The sequence below is a fragment of the Schistocerca gregaria genome, chromosome 3, assembly GCF_023897955.1.
Source record: "Schistocerca gregaria isolate iqSchGreg1 chromosome 3, iqSchGreg1.2, whole genome shotgun sequence".
Classification (NCBI taxonomy): Eukaryota; Metazoa; Arthropoda; class Insecta; order Orthoptera; family Acrididae; genus Schistocerca; species Schistocerca gregaria.
Window position 1 is genome coordinate 928,065,508 of NC_064922.1, and position 15,828 is coordinate 928,081,335.

At 43.8% G+C, this 15,828-nt stretch overlaps 1 protein-coding gene across 1 annotated transcript in view; it reads left to right on the forward strand.

Moving 5' to 3' along the window:
* The window catches only part of LOC126355804 (facilitated trehalose transporter Tret1-like), a 113,531-nt gene that overhangs the window by 93,461 nt on the left and 4,242 nt on the right, over positions 1-15,828 (forward strand). Inside the window, exon 5 of the mRNA XM_050006227.1 lies at positions 2,915-3,023. Within this exon, the coding sequence (XP_049862184.1) occupies positions 2,915-3,023 (109 nt within the window). The remainder of the gene's footprint in view (positions 1-2,914; positions 3,024-15,828) is intronic.

Sequence of the window (15,828 nt, forward strand, 5' to 3'; positions counted from 1 at the left end):
TAAATCGCTTTGCAACTGATTCTGGTCTTCGGATGACCTTACCAGACGGCATATTACAGCATCATCTGCGAACAACCTAAGAGAACTGCTCAGATTGTCACCCCGGTCATTTATATAGATGAGGAACAGCAGAGGTCCCAGGACGCTTCCCGGGGGAACACCTGCGCATATACTGCAACTGACGGCACACAGACTACTAAAAACAAGGATTCTGATTCACGTCCGTTTCTGGCACTACACAGTGTTAACTTTTCAGAAAACTCCGCCTCAGCTGTCTTCACGGAGGGATGGGGGCCGGGACAAAAGGCATCACTTTTGTGATCAGATGGTCTGTGGAGATTCGTTCTCCGATTACGTGCCACCACTGCAAATTATTTGGAATCACTCGAAATAACTTCTTGATAGCCGCACTTTATTTGGTTGGTTGGTTCGAGGGTGGGAACCAAACTTCGAGATCATCGGTCCCATTGGATTAGAGAAGGATGGGGAAGGAAACCGCCCGTGCCCTTTCAAAGGAACCATCCCAGCATTTGTCTGGATCGGGTTAGGGAAATCACGGAAAACCTAAGTTAGGATGGCCGGGAAAACCCGCCGTCCTCCCAAATGCCAATCCAGTGTGCTAACCACTGTGCCACCTCACTCGGTACACTTCATTTCTTTGTTTATTTTTTCGTACGTAAGTTCAACGCCGAAGGCTCATTAGCAGCATTCAACACTTGCTATCATCGTATCCCCAAATCAGATTCCTGTTTGACCACTGGCCAGTGAAACATGTTAGACACTTGAACTTTCCATCGTTGACTGGTCTACGGGAAACGTAGTCGTGTGACTTAGTCGGGAAAAAGGAAATTGCCTCAGACTGCAGTTAACTGCTTTACATTTTATTATACCTTTATCGATTTCGATGCTTCTAGCCACATTATCAGATGCAGGCTACCTGTTCGCAACAGAGACATACAGTATACTAGCGCCGTACGTAATACATTTACATTATTTATGAAATATTCCGTCGATTTTTCATAATAATATTTATTTAATAGTTCGTTTTGAACCGCCTTGCACCTTTCTACGCATCGTCAGGTAACTTAACACTAAACAGATGGTCCACAAAATATCAGTAAGAGTTCATAGGTGTATAAAGATTGTTTGCCAAAGACCTGTGGTATCATAGGACTCTATATCGACACAAAAACATATGCATAATATAATTTGCGAAGATCCTCTCAACAAGTAAACCTTATGGTAGTTCACACTCAAACATTGGAAGTATATTAGCTAGGTGATACTTTAGTAAGGGTGAGTAATGAAACAGTGTTTGGTCATTAAGAACCAGTACAGTATTTTTTGACTAGTGTTTATTATTAGCCAAAATACCAAGTAATGTTAGTTTTCTGCCTTTATTTCCTGTGTGGAGAGCATCACATTTAATATTTGAATTACACTACAACTTGTGTATGTGCTAAAAAATATATTGACATCTTCCCATCGTGAATTCTGTGGCTATATATGTCAAGAACCTTCACTTCCAATTTTTGTGAAACTGAAGAGTAAAAAAAAGGGCAGTGAATTTGTCAACACACAGAGGTAATGAAAATGTTCATATTACGTATTGCAACAGCTTGTGAACTGGTATTGGAAGGTCGGGTAGCATCAGACATGTAAGGTTTTACGAAATCATATTTTCCGTAGGTTGTACATCTTTCACACTAAACAATACTATCATATGTTACTTAAAACAGGACAAAAATCGATGTCATAAGCATACACACTCTAAGAATAAGATTTATTGGCAGAAGACTAAGAAAATGCAAGAAAGTCTACTAAAGAAACTACCTACACTAAGCTTCTACTTCCTTTTCCGTAGCATTGCCGTGCGGAATCCGCATCAGGTAGAATCAACTTCAAAGAAGGGGTGCTCTTATTGTACTACTCCAAAATGGAAGAGAGAGTGCCACGGACATCATAAGTGAATTAACTGCGCTGGCAATAGTTAAAATAAAGACGTTTTTACTTTGCCAGGAGATCTTTTCACGAAATTTCAATCACCAGCGTTCGCGCTAGACGGCCGAACAACCTCAGATGGGATCCCCCGCCCAGTAACGCCATGTTATCATTTCATTTCCTCTGGTCGCAAAAATATTTTTTTGGCTCCCACCCACATAGAGAGGAATGATCATCATAATTAAATAATAGAGGTCAGAACTTACTTTTCTCTGCGTCGTGATGACTGGGTGTTGTGTGATGTCCTTAGGTTAGTTAGGTCTAAGTAGTTCTGAGTTCTAGGGTACTGATGACCATAAATGTTAAGTCCCATAGTGCTCAGAGCCATTTGAACCAAAATCAGAACTTACTCAGAAAGATTTAAGTGTTCGTTTTCCCGCACGCTGTTACATGTTAAAGGAGTAGTGAATAGTAGATCTTGGTTCAACGAACCCTCTGTCTGGCAGCTAAGTGTGAATTGCAGTGCAGTCACGTGGATGTAGATATAGATGTGCTTCAACTCCCTACTGAGTGGGTTTCAAAAAATGGTTCTAATGGCTCTGAGCACTATGGGACTTAACATCTATGGTCATCAGTCCCCTAGAACTTAGAAGTACTTAAACCTAACTAACCTAAGGACAGCACACAACACGCAACTATCACGAGGCAGAGAAAATCCCTAACCCCGCCGGGAATCGAACCCGGGAACCCAGGCGTGGGAAGCGAGAACGCTACCGCACGACCACGAGATGCAGGCTGAGAGGGTTTCTTTTGTTTACCAGATGATGCGCCACACTTTTAACCTGAACTAAGTTCGTGTATCCCAGTCACAAACGATGTGCTGGACAATCGTACTTAAAAGTAGCAAGAGGCAAGAATCAGATGCTATGATAGCGCAACTGTTTAAAATGTATGGGCACTGCCGATGTTGCAGCTGTGCCTGGGCGTCTACTTCTACCTCCGTGAGACCGAGAAGTACGTTGGCAACATTGGATGGGTTCCCGTTGCCTCTCTGATTCTCTACATCGTCGTCTATACGCCAGGTAAGCTTCTTACACTTCATTTAAGACTAACTTCACAGATTATGAAGTTCATCCTGTGACAGAAGAGCTTACACCACTTATGGGTGTCAAAACACAGATAAACCAATCAATAAGTTCACTTCAGCTTAAATAGCAAATTTTTACTATTTCTTATTTTATGGAATTATCTTTTGTGGTCAGTGCAAAAAAAATAGTGGAAGGTAGATAACCGCACGTGATGCAGAAACATCTTCCAGGATCTCAGAACTCTGATACTCGGTCCCCAGTACTTTTATGCGTTAATGGAATTTGAGAATGATAATACCAGTCACAGATGAGTGGTCTGTTGTAGGGTTGTGAACCACTGAGGGCTATGGTGGGATGAAGCGTCTCCGTCATTTCTAGGTCCCGGGTTTAATACATACATACCTCGTGCATACATACATTCCTACATACAATCACAACTGAAATGTTCGATAATGTAAGGCACAAAAATAATTCTGGTGCAGACTTTGCCTCCTTGCCAAGCTCAGAATTTGAGTTATGTACTCTGATGTAAATATCTTCAACTACTTCCTATCTAACAAAAATGAAACAATTATGAATCCCTGCCAGTTTTGAAGAAAATTGAAAATGTGCCCCATTAAGCGCTCATTCCACAAATCATCTGATTATTCAGATTCAAGAACTGAAATTCCTATAAACTGTATTGCAATTTCCAGTGTGCATTAAAAAATCTGTGTGACAGGTAGTAGTATATTGTGAATAGGCCTTCGTTGCCACAGATGTAAGTAATTGTTTTCTTCAAACATACAGTATCATCATGCAAGTATTACGATATCACCAGAAGTCTATTATGAGCTATTTATTATAACTGAAGAAATGTCAACCGTTTTTTTTTTTCAAAATACCAACCTCACTACACATTTACTAGTTATAATTCACCGGTGTAAATACAAACAGTATTACTCAGTATGTTAATAAAATGGACAGAATGACGTTCTAACAGTTTTTACGTTTCTGTTAAAGTGTACCTTTACGTATTCCACATCGCTGATGTTTTACGTTTCTGATAGGAACTGCCAAACACAATTAATGAATGAAGTAATGAATGTAGGGTGCTATTGGAAGAAAAAAGTATTGTATTTTGGATTTCAGTGCAAAATTCAAAAATATACACAAAACTCTTTCTTTGAAGCTATGGCGAAAGTTGGATAGATAAAAAGATAAGTGACAGTAATATACAAGCAACAGAGATGAGATTCTTGAGGAGAATTAAGCGCTACATAAGAAAATACTTAATAAAAAGAATGAAAACGTTCGTAATGCGTTGAATGTACATGCTATTAGCGAGGGAATAATTGAATATAAAAATATTGGAAACAACAACTGAATACAAAGATACATAAAAGAGTACCCCAGAAAATTCTAAACTTTAACTCAAATGGAAGGAGAAAATAGGTCGACCGAAGAAAATATTGACATAACCTTCGTGAAGATAGAATAAGCAGATGCCTAATTCTTGTATTTAAGCCGACGACGGCAACTTTCACATACTTAAAGCACAACTTCAAGTGGATTATTATTTTACAAAGTCAGATTCATGCTGTATTGGTATTATGTAATTATCACAAAGACTTATTGGATAAAAGGAGGGAAAACTAAGAAAAACCAAAACACATTTATGGATTTCATGCAAATAGAAACTACCTTTAAATTGTTGCTTGTAATGTAAAAAGATTAAGTGCGAAATACGTAAACAGGAAGTTCAGAATACGTGCAGATATGGTAGCCAGGCAGAAAGACAACCAATATGGGAACTTCTAAAACGATACACTGAAGAACCTATCTGTTGTTGAGGTCCTTACGTTTTCAGAATGTGCTACATATCAACACAGGCGCTTCCAGTTAGAGGCTCGTATTCATTGTTTGGTATCATGAACGTAACAACAATTGATTCAAAAGGCTCAAATGGCTCTGAGCACTTAACAGTTATGGTCATCAGTCCCCTAGAACTTAGAACTACTTAAACCTAACTAACCTAAGGACATCACGCAACACCCAGTCATCACGAGGCAGAGAAAATCCCTGACCCCGCCGGGTATCAAACCCGGGAATCAGGGTGTGGGAAGCGAGAACGCTACCGCAAGACCACGAGCTGCGGACAACAATTCATTAATAATAGTTTATGAGCCAGTATTGTCATTCAGTATCCAACCATCTTCGAAGAGAACGTTTTACTGTTTTACTTCAATTAAATTGCAAAACCATCTTCTTGGCGATCCAAGTATAAATTTAGTGTGAATTACCTAAATTGAGTACAGATACTTCTGAGATTGAAGTTAAAATCTTCTGGGTTGTTAGGTTCCGTCATATTTCTTCAAACAATCGACGATTCGACCCCTCTGCTGGAATCTTCTTCAGGATCTTGTGGTGTCCACTGTAGATTGAGCTCAAGGTTGGAATTTGCACACGACCAACTCATTCTGCCAACGGCCTTTTCAAATAGGGCAGAGGAGCGGATAGAGGTTCAGGGCACTCTCTTGTTCTAGGGGTGGGAAATTGCCCCTAAAGGCGGAAGAATCAGCAATGATCAATGACATGAGGATGCAGAAGGCAATGGAAACCACTGCATTAAAGACACGTAGCGTGTATCCACAGGACATGTGGCCTGTAGTTGAAGAAGTGTCATGATGATCTCTCCATTGGCAAATGATTCCGGAATAGTCCCCCATTCGGATCTCCGGGAGGATACTGCCAAGGGGGAGGTTACCATGAGAAAAAGATTGAATGATTAACGAAAGGATAATGATCTACGAGTCGGGGCGTGGAATGTCAGAAGCCTGAACGTGGTAGGGAAGCTAGAAAATCTGAAAAGGGAAATGCAAGGACTCAATCTAGATCTAGTAGGGGTCAGTGAAGTGAAGTGGAAGGAAGTCAAGGATTTCTGGTCAGATGAGTATTGGGTAATATCAACAGCAGCAGAAAATGGTATAACAGGTGCAGGATTCGTTATGAATAGGAAGGTAGGGCAGAGGGTGTGTTACTGTGAACAGTTCAGTGACCGGGTTGTTCTAATCAGAATCGACAGCAGACCAACACCGACAATGATAGTTCAGGTATACATGCCGACGTCGGAAGCTGAAGATGAACAGATAGAGAAAGTGTATGAGGATATTGAAAGGGTAATGCAGTATGTAAAGGGGGACGAAAATCTAATAGTCATGGGCGACTGGAATGCAGCTGTAGGGGAAGGAGTAGAAGAAAAGGTTACAGGAGAATATGGGCTTGGGACAAGGAATGAAAGAGGAGAAAGACTAATTGAGTTCTGTAACAAGTTTCAGCTAGTAATAGCGAATACCCTGTTCAATAATCATAAGAGGAGGAGGTATACTTGGAAAAGGCCGGGAGATACGGGAAGATTTCAATTAGATTACATCATGGTCAGACAGAGATTCCGAAATCAGATACTGGATTGTAAGGCGTACCCAGGAGCAGATATAGACTCAGATCACAATATAGTAGTGATTAAGAGTAGGCTGAAGTTCAAGACATTAGTCAGGAAGAATCAATACGCAAAGAAGTGAGATACGGAAGTTCTAAGGAATGACGAAATACGTTTGAAGTTCTCTAACGCTATAGATACAGCAATAAGGAATAGCGCAGTAGGCAGCACAGTTGAAGAGGAATGGACATCTCTAAAAAGGGTCATCACAGAAGTTGGGTAGGAAAACATAGGTACAAAGAAGGTAGCTGCGAAGAAACCATGGGTAACAGAAGAAATACTTCAGTTGATTGATGAAAGGAGGAAGTTCCGAGAAAATCAGGAATACAGAAGTACAAGTCGCTGAGGAATGAAATAAATAGGAAGTGCAGGGAAGCTAAGACGAAATGGCTGCAGGAAAAATGTGAAGACATCGAAAAAGATATGATTGTCGGAAGGACAGACTCAGCATACAGGGAAGTCAAAACAACCTTTGGTGACATTAAAAGCAACGGTGGTAACATTAATAGTGCAACGGGAATTCCACTGTTAAATGCAGAGGAGAGAACAGATAGGTGGAAAGAATACATTGAAAGCCTCTATGAGGGTGAAGATTTGTCTGATGTGATAGAAGAAGAAACAGGAGTCGATTTAGAAGAGACTGGGGATCCAGTATTAGAATCGGAATTTAAAAGAGCTTTGGAGGACTTACGCTCAAATAAGGCAGAAGGGATAGATAACATTCCATCAGAATTTCTAAAATCATTAGGGGAAGTGGCAACAAAACGACTATTCACGTTGGTGTGTTGAATATGAGTCTGGCGACATACCATCTGACTTTCGGAAAAGCATCATCCACACAATTCCGAAGACGGCAAGAGCTGACAAGTGCGAGAATTATCGCACAATCAGCTTAACAGCTCATGCATCGAAGCTGCTTACAAGAATAACATACAGAAGAATGGAAAAGAAAATTGATAACGCGCTAGGTGACGATCAGTTTGGCTTTAGGAAAAGTAAAGGCACGAGAGAGGCAATTCTGACGTTGCGGCTAATAATGGAAGCAAGGCTAAAGAGAAATCAAGCCACGTTCATAGGATTTGTCGACCTGGAAAAAGCGTTCGACAATATAAAATGGCGCAAGCTGTTCGAGATTCTGAAAAAAAGTTAGGGTAAGCTTTAGGGAGAGACGGGTCATATACAATATGTACAACAACCAAGAGGGAATAATAAGAGTGAACGATCAAGAACGAAGTGCTCGTATTAAGAAGCGTGTAAGACAAGGCTGTAGCCTTTCGCCCCGGAGTGGAATTAAAATACAAGGTGAAAGGATATCAATGATACGATTCGCTGATGACATTACTATCCTGAGTGAAAGTGAAGAAGAATTAAATGATCTGCTGAACGGAATGAACAGTCTAATGAGTACACAGTATGGTTTGAAAGTAAATCGGAGAAAGACGAAGGTAATGAGAAGTAGTAGAAATGAGAACAGCGAGAAACTTAACATCAGGATTGATGGTCACGAAGTCAATGAACTTAAGGAATTCTGCTCCCTAGGCAGTAAAACAACCAATGACGGACGGAGCAAGGAGGACATCAAAAGCAGACTCGCTGTGGTAAAAAAGGAATTTCTGGCCAAGAGAAGTCTACTAATATCAAATACCGGCCTTAATTTGAGGAAGAAATTTCTGACGATGTACGTCTGGAGTACAGCATTGTGTGGTAGTGAAACATGGACTGTGGGAAAATCGGAACAGAAGAGAATCGAAGCATTTGAGATGTGGTGCTATAGACGAATCTTGAAAATTAGGTGGACTGATGAGGTAAGGAATGAGGAGGTTTTACTCAGAATCGGAGAGGAAAGGAATATGTGGAAAACACTGATAAGGAGAAGGGACAGAATGATAGGACATCTGCTAAGACATGAGGGAATGACTTCCATGGTACTAGAGGGAGCTGTAGAGGGCAAAAACTGTAGAGGAAGACAGAGATTGGAATACGTCAAGCGAATAATTGAGGACGTATGTTGCAAGTGCTACTCGGAGATGAAGAGGTTAGCACAGGAAAGGAATTCGTGGCGGGCCGTATCAAACCAGTCAGTTGACTGATGACCAAAAAAAAAAAAAAAACTCAAGTAGACTCCCACTGAATGGCGACAAATGGTCTTTTCAGATGAATCTCCACTGGAGAGATGGCTATTGGCGTGTATGGCGCGAAACGTCTAAAAGCAAACACTCTGCAACCGTTATGACGTGGGGAATGTTTTCGTGACATTCCCTGGGTGGTCTTGTCTTTCTGCAAGACGCAGTGGATCAAATAAGTTTGCATCTATCCTTGGGAACCACGCCCACCTCCATGTGCAGCATCTACCAGCAGCACAATGCAACGTGTCACACAGTGGCAGTGGACGTGCGTGGTTTGAAGAGCGCCAGAATGAGTCTACCGTACTCTTCTCGCCACCAAACTGCCCGCATTTAAAGTTAGTCGAGAATCTATGGGACCACCTAGATTAGTCTGTTCGCGCCATGGATCCTCAACCGAAAATCCTAGCGTAGCTGACCACGGCTCTAGAGTCGACATGCCTCTGCATCTGTGTCGGCACCTTCCAGAACCTCATTGACTCTCTTCATGCACATCTCGCAGCGGCCCGCTTTGCAAAAGATTGTTTTCAGACTTCTTGCAGATGGTCACATTAATATGACAGGGCGGTATAGTTCCAGTTCAAAAGAAAGCAGGGGCTGACAGGTGTGAGTATTACCGAACTATCAGTTTAATATGTAGTGGTTACAAAATACAGACACGAATTATTTACAGAAGAATGGAAAAACTGGTAGAAGCCGTCATCGAGGAAGATCGGTTTGGGTTCTGGAGAAGTACAGGAGCACCCGAGGCAATGCTGACGCTAAGACGTATCTTAGAAGAAAGGTTCAGAACAGGCAAAGCTACCTTTACAACATTTCTAGATTCGGAAAAAGCTTTTGACAATGTTGACTGGAACACACACTGGCAATGGCAAGGAAAGCGTTTCTGAATAAGAGAAATTTGTCAACATCGAATGTAGATTTGAGTGTCAGGAAGTCGTTTCTGAAAGTATTTGTATGGAGTGTAGCCATGTATGGAACTGAAACGTGGACGATAAATAGTTTGGACAAGAAGAGAATAGAAGCTTTCGAAATGTGGTGCTACAGAAGAATGCTGAAGATTAGATGGGTAGATCACATAACTAATGAGGAAGTACTGAATAGGATTGGGGAGAAGAGAAGTTTGTGGCACAACTTGACAAGAAGAAGGGATCGGTTGGTAGGACATGTTCTGAGGCATCAAGGGATCACCAATTTAATATTGGAGGGCAGCGTGGAGGGTAAAAATCGTAGAGGGAAACGAAGAGATGAATACACTAAGCAGATTCAGAAGGATGTAGGTTGCAGTAGGTACTGGCAACTTGCACAGGATAGGGTAGCATGGAGAGCTGCATCAAACCAGTCTCAGGACTGAAGGCCACAACAACAACAACACCTAATGAAGTTCATCAACGCCTGTTTGCACCTAGGGTGTTCATTTAATTATCGTTTCAGATGTGTAATCATTTATCCATAAGAAAGCATAGATGTTACTAGAACAGTGCTAACTCGAAAGAGAGCAGTGGAAGCCAGACCTGCAATGTAACAGCCAACAGTAGGCTGTAGTTGTGTTGAGGCACGCAGAACTGGGCGCAGTGGGTCGTCAGACGAGGGGTAGCTGTGCTAGAAGGTGGATGAATGTATTGGTCATTGTACAAACCGTTTTAGCAATTAAACATGGTGTGCGTGTTATTATTCAAACGCTACTGTGCCTGTGCAATGTGCGCACCTTAAAACACCGATTTCAAGTGCTTACCTCGTATGGAACGTCAGCCGTAAGAATAGTGTATGCGTTTGCTATACAACACTGTGAAGTATCTCATGGGAACAGTTGGACGCGTGTAATTAGCTGAGTAACCCTTCAAGACTTACGCGCAGTTGGCTTCAACACATCGTTCATTAGGTATCGCCTTATGTTACCGCGGTGAAATGTCCGAATAAGTTAAAATAGCTATCGATTGCACGTAGTATGCATTTTTAACTGGTTGTAACTAGTCCTGTCGATCTTCCCAACTGGCAACTTGCACAGGATAGAGTAGCATGGAGAGCTGCATCAAACCAGTCTCAGGACTGAAGACCACAACAATAACACACACACTCTAGATTTCTACCTACATCTACATCTACATCCACACTCCGCAAGCCACCCGACGGTGTGTGGCGGAGGGTACCCTGAGTACCTGTATCGGTTCTCCCTTCTGAACGTAGCAGGCGTAAAATACAGAGGGTGAAAGGTTAGATGTAACTTGCACACAAATCAGACTGTAGTTATAAGAGTCGAAGTGCTTGTAATAGTAGCAATGGCAGAAAATGGAGTGTAGCAGGTTTGTAGCCTATCCCAATGTTATTCAGTCTGTACACTGAGAAGCTGTGAAACAAACCAATGAGAAATTTCGAGACTGAATTAAATTTCAGGGAGAAGAAATGAAAAGTTTGTGATTTGGCGATGTCATTGTAATTATTTTACCAGAGACAGAAGAGGACTTGACAATGCAGTTGCACGGAATGGACAGTGTCTTCAAAGGATTTAAGATGAACATCAACAAAAGCAAAGCAAGGCAATGGAATGTAGTCGAATTAAATCAGGTGATCCTGGGGGAATTAGAATACAAAATGAAACACTGGAATTTATATACCAGTTTTGTTATTTGGGCAGTAAAATAACTTGTGACTGCCCAGGGAGAGGATATGAAATACAGAATGGCCCTGACTAGAAGCACGTTCCTGACGAAGAGAAATTTGTTCACCTCGAATATACACTACTGGCCATTGAAATTGCTATACCAAGAAAAAATGCAAATGATAAACCGGTATTCATTGGACAAATATATTATACAAGAACTGACATGTGATTACATTTTCACGCAATTTGGGTGCATAGATCCTGAGAAATCAGTACCCAGAACAACCACCTCTGGCCGTAATAACGGCCTTGATACGCCTGGGCATTGAGTCAAACAGAGCTTGGATGGCGAGTATAGGTACAGCTGCCAATGCAGCTTCAATACGATACCACAGTTCATCAAGAGTGGTGATTGGCGTATTGTGACGAGCCAGTTGCTCGGCTACCATTGACCAGACGTTTTCAATTGGTGGGAGCTCTGGAGAATGTGCTGGCCAGGGCAGCAGTCGAACATTTTCTGTATCCAGAAAGTCCGGTACAGGACCTGCAACATGCGGTCGTGCATTATCCTGCTGAAATGTAGGGTTTCGCAGGGATCGAATGAATGGTAGAGCCACAGGTCGTAACACATCTGAAATGTAACGTCTACTGTTCAGAGTGCCGTCAATGCGAACAAGAAGTGACCGAGACGTGTAACCAATGGTACCCCATACCGTCACGTCGGGTGATACGCCAGCACGGCGATGGCGAATAAACGGTTCCAATGTGCGTTCACCGCGATGTCGCCAAACACGGATGCGACCATCATGATGCTGTAAACAGAACCTGGATTCATCCGAAGGCGCTCCTGTCTGTGATGCAGCGTCAAGGGTTCAAATGGTTGAAATGGCTCTGAGCACTATGGGACTCAACTGCTGTGGTCATCAGTCCCCTAGAACTTAGAACTACTTAAACCTAACTAACCTAAGGACATCACACACATCCATGCCCGAGGCAGGATTCGAACCTGCGACCGTAGCACAGCGTCAAGGGTAATCGCAGCCATGGTCTCCGAGCTGATAGTCCATGCTGCTGCAAAAGTCGTCGAACTGTTCGTGCAGATGGTTGTTGTCTTTCAAACGTCCCCATCTATTGACTCAGGGATCGAGACGTGGCTGCACGATCCGGTACAGCCATGCGGATAAGATGCCTGTCATCTCGACTGCTAGCGATACGAGGCCGTTAGGATCCAGTACGCCGTTCGGTATTACTCTTTTGAACCCACCAATTCCATATTCTGCTAACAGTCATCGGATCTCGACCAACGCGAGCAGCAATCACGATGGCTACAAACCAACCTTAATCAAAGTCGGAAACGTGATGGTACGCATTTCTCCTCCTGACACGAGGCATCACAACAACGTTTCACCAGGCAACGCCGGTCAACTGCTGTTTGTGTATGAGACATCGGTTAGAGACGTTCCTCATGTCAGCACGTTGTAGGTGTCACCACCGACGCCAACCGTGGGTGAATGGTCTGAAAAGCTAATTATTTGCATATCACAGCATCTTCTTCCTGTCGGTTAAATTCCGCGTCTGTTGCACATCATCTTCGTGGTGTAGCAATTTAAAATTAAATTTAAGTGTTAGGAAGTCTTTCCTGAAGGCATTTGTCTGGTGTGTTGCTTTGTACGGAAGTGAAGCGTGGACAATAAGCAGTGTAGAGAAGAAGAGAATAGAGAAGTTTGAAATGTGCTGCCACAGAAAAGTGCTGAGGGTTATATGGGTAGATCCCAGGTCTAATAAGGAGGTACTGAGTAGAGTTAGGAGGAAAAGGAAAATTGTGGTATAACTCAACTAAAAACTAAAAATAGAGATCGGTTCATGGCACACATTCTAAGACATTAAGGAACCTTCAAAATTTGTAGAGAGATGCAAAGAGACGGGTGCTGCAAGCGGGTTCATATGGTTGCCGTAGATGTAGAGGTTTGCACAATATACACGGTGAAAAGTATTTAAACATACAAACTCTGGGAGGTTGTAGGGGACATCAAAACAAATATTTTTCCCTAGTGTCTTTTTTTCCTATGGGGCGTATTTAACCGGTAGAGGAAGATGTCTCGCCGGCCGCGGTGGTTTCGCGGTTCTAGGTGGGCAGTCCGGAACCGTACGACTGCTACGGTCGCAGGTTCGAATCCTGCCTCGGGCATGGACGTGTGTGGTGTCCCTAGGTTAGTTAGGTTTAAGTAGTTCTAAGTTCTAGGGTACTAATGACCACAGCAGTTGAGTCCCATAGTGCTCAGAGCCATTTGAAACATTTTTTTGAAGATGTCTATGGTGGCAAATTAATTAAACCAACAAACACTTTTCCATTTTCTTATGACCAAGAGACAACACATTAACACAGCCCAATTTCAATTACAGTAGATTTTCAAAAATGCCTCCATTGACACGTAAATAAATTTTACACCGTCAGATCATGTTCTGTCTGACACGAGCAAAAACCCCAGGAGTATCCTGAATTGTTCCTGCTGCTGCTACTATCCGGGCAACCAGATCCTCATCTGATGCAACAGGAGTTGCATAAACAAGGTTGCGCATCTCTCCCCACACAAAGAAGTCCAGAGGGGACATATCTCGGGATCAAGCAGGCCATGGTACAGAACCACCTCTGCCAATCCACGTTTCTGGGAACCGTCGGTCCAGGAATCGACGCACACGACGACCGAAATGTGCCGGCGCCCCGTCATGTTGGAACCACATGCGTTGTCTTGTAGGGAGCGGGACGTCTTCCAGTAACTGTGGCATATGGGTTATCCTCACTCCAACCATGCGAATTGTGCATCCTGAAGACTCCATCGGTAATCAACAAAGAGGATGGAAATGTAGGATGCATTTCCCACTGTTCCAGGTACCACTGCGAAAACTGTGCTCTGGGTGGATAGTCAACTGGTTCCAGGTTGCGGACACGCTGTTAGTGAAACGGACGTAACAACTACTCTCGAAGTACAGTTCTTACGTTCGTCTGATTAGTCCCCTTGTTACGTGCAATTGCATAAGTGCTGTTGAAGGATCCGCTCCACATGCTATAAAAAAGCTTCCTCAAATTGCAGGGTTCTTACCGTGTGGCGGCGTCCCTGTCCAGGTAATCTGCTAAATGGCCCGGCCTCACGCAGACGTCGGTACACAGCAGCAAAGGTAGTATGATGTGGGATACGGCGTTAGGATATTGTTGTTGATAAACCCGCTGTGCAGCTCGTCCGTTGGAGTGCGCTGCATAGTACGCGCCAACCGTATCAGTGAACTCACTGCAGGTGTATTAGTAAACAGAGACAATGAACTGCTACACTGGTAGACAGCAGTTGCCTACAGCTGAAGAGTGTAATACGCCCTCTAACAACTGAAGGTCGTAATGGGCCTTCAGCAACTGAAGAGCGTAATACGGCCTACACCGGTTTAAATAATCCTCATAGGAAAAAATGACATTAGGGAAAAATACACTCCTGGAAATGGAAAAAAGAACACATTGACACCGGTGTGTCAGACCCACCATACTTGCTCCGGACACTGCGAGAGGGGTGTACAAGCAATGATCACTCGCACGGCACAGAGGACACACCAGGAACCGCGGTGTTGGCCGTCGAATGGCTCTAGCTGCGCAGCATTTGTGCACCGCCGCCGTCAGTGTCAGCCAGTCTCCACAGTACATCGATGTTGTCGCCAGTGGTCGGAGGAAGGTGCACGTGCCCGTCGACCTGGGACCGGACCGCAGCGACGCACGGATGCACGCCAAGACTGAAGGATCCTACGCAGTGCCGTAGGGGACCGCACCGCCACTTCCCAGCAAATTAGGGACACTGTTGCTCCTGGGGTATCGGCGAGGACCATTCGCAACCGTCTCCACGAAGCTGGGCTACGGTCCCGCACACCGTTAGGCCGTCTTCCGCTCACGCCCCAACATCGTGCAGCCCGCCTCCAGTGGTGTCGCGACAGGCGTGAATGGAGGGACAAATGGAGACGTGTCGTCTTCAGCAATGAGAGTCGCTTCTGCCTTGGTGCCAATGATGGTCGTATGCGTGTTTGGCGCCGTGCAGGTGAGCGCCACAATCAGGACTGCATTCGACCGAGGCACACAGGGCCAACACCCGGCATCATGGTGTGGGGAGCGATCTCCTGCACTGGCCGTACACCTCTGGTGATCGTCGAGGGGACACTGAATAGTGCACGGTACATCCAAACCGTCATCCAACCCATCGTTCTACCATTCCTAGACCGGCAAGGGAACTTGCTGTTCCAACAGGACAATGCACGTCCGCAGGTATCCCGTGCCACCCAACGTGCTCTAGAAGGTGTAAGTCAACTAACCTGGCCAGCAAGATCTCCGGATCTGTCCCCCATTGAGCATGTTTGGGACTGTATGAAGCGTCGTCTCACGCGGTCTGCACGTCCAGCACGAACGCTGGTCCAACTGAGGCGCCAGGTGGAAATGGCATGGTACGCCGTTCCACAGGACTACATCCAGCATCTTTACGATCGTCTCCATGGGAGAATAGCAGCCTGCATTGCTGCGAAAGGTGGATATACACTGTACTAGTGCCGACATTGTGCATGCTCTGT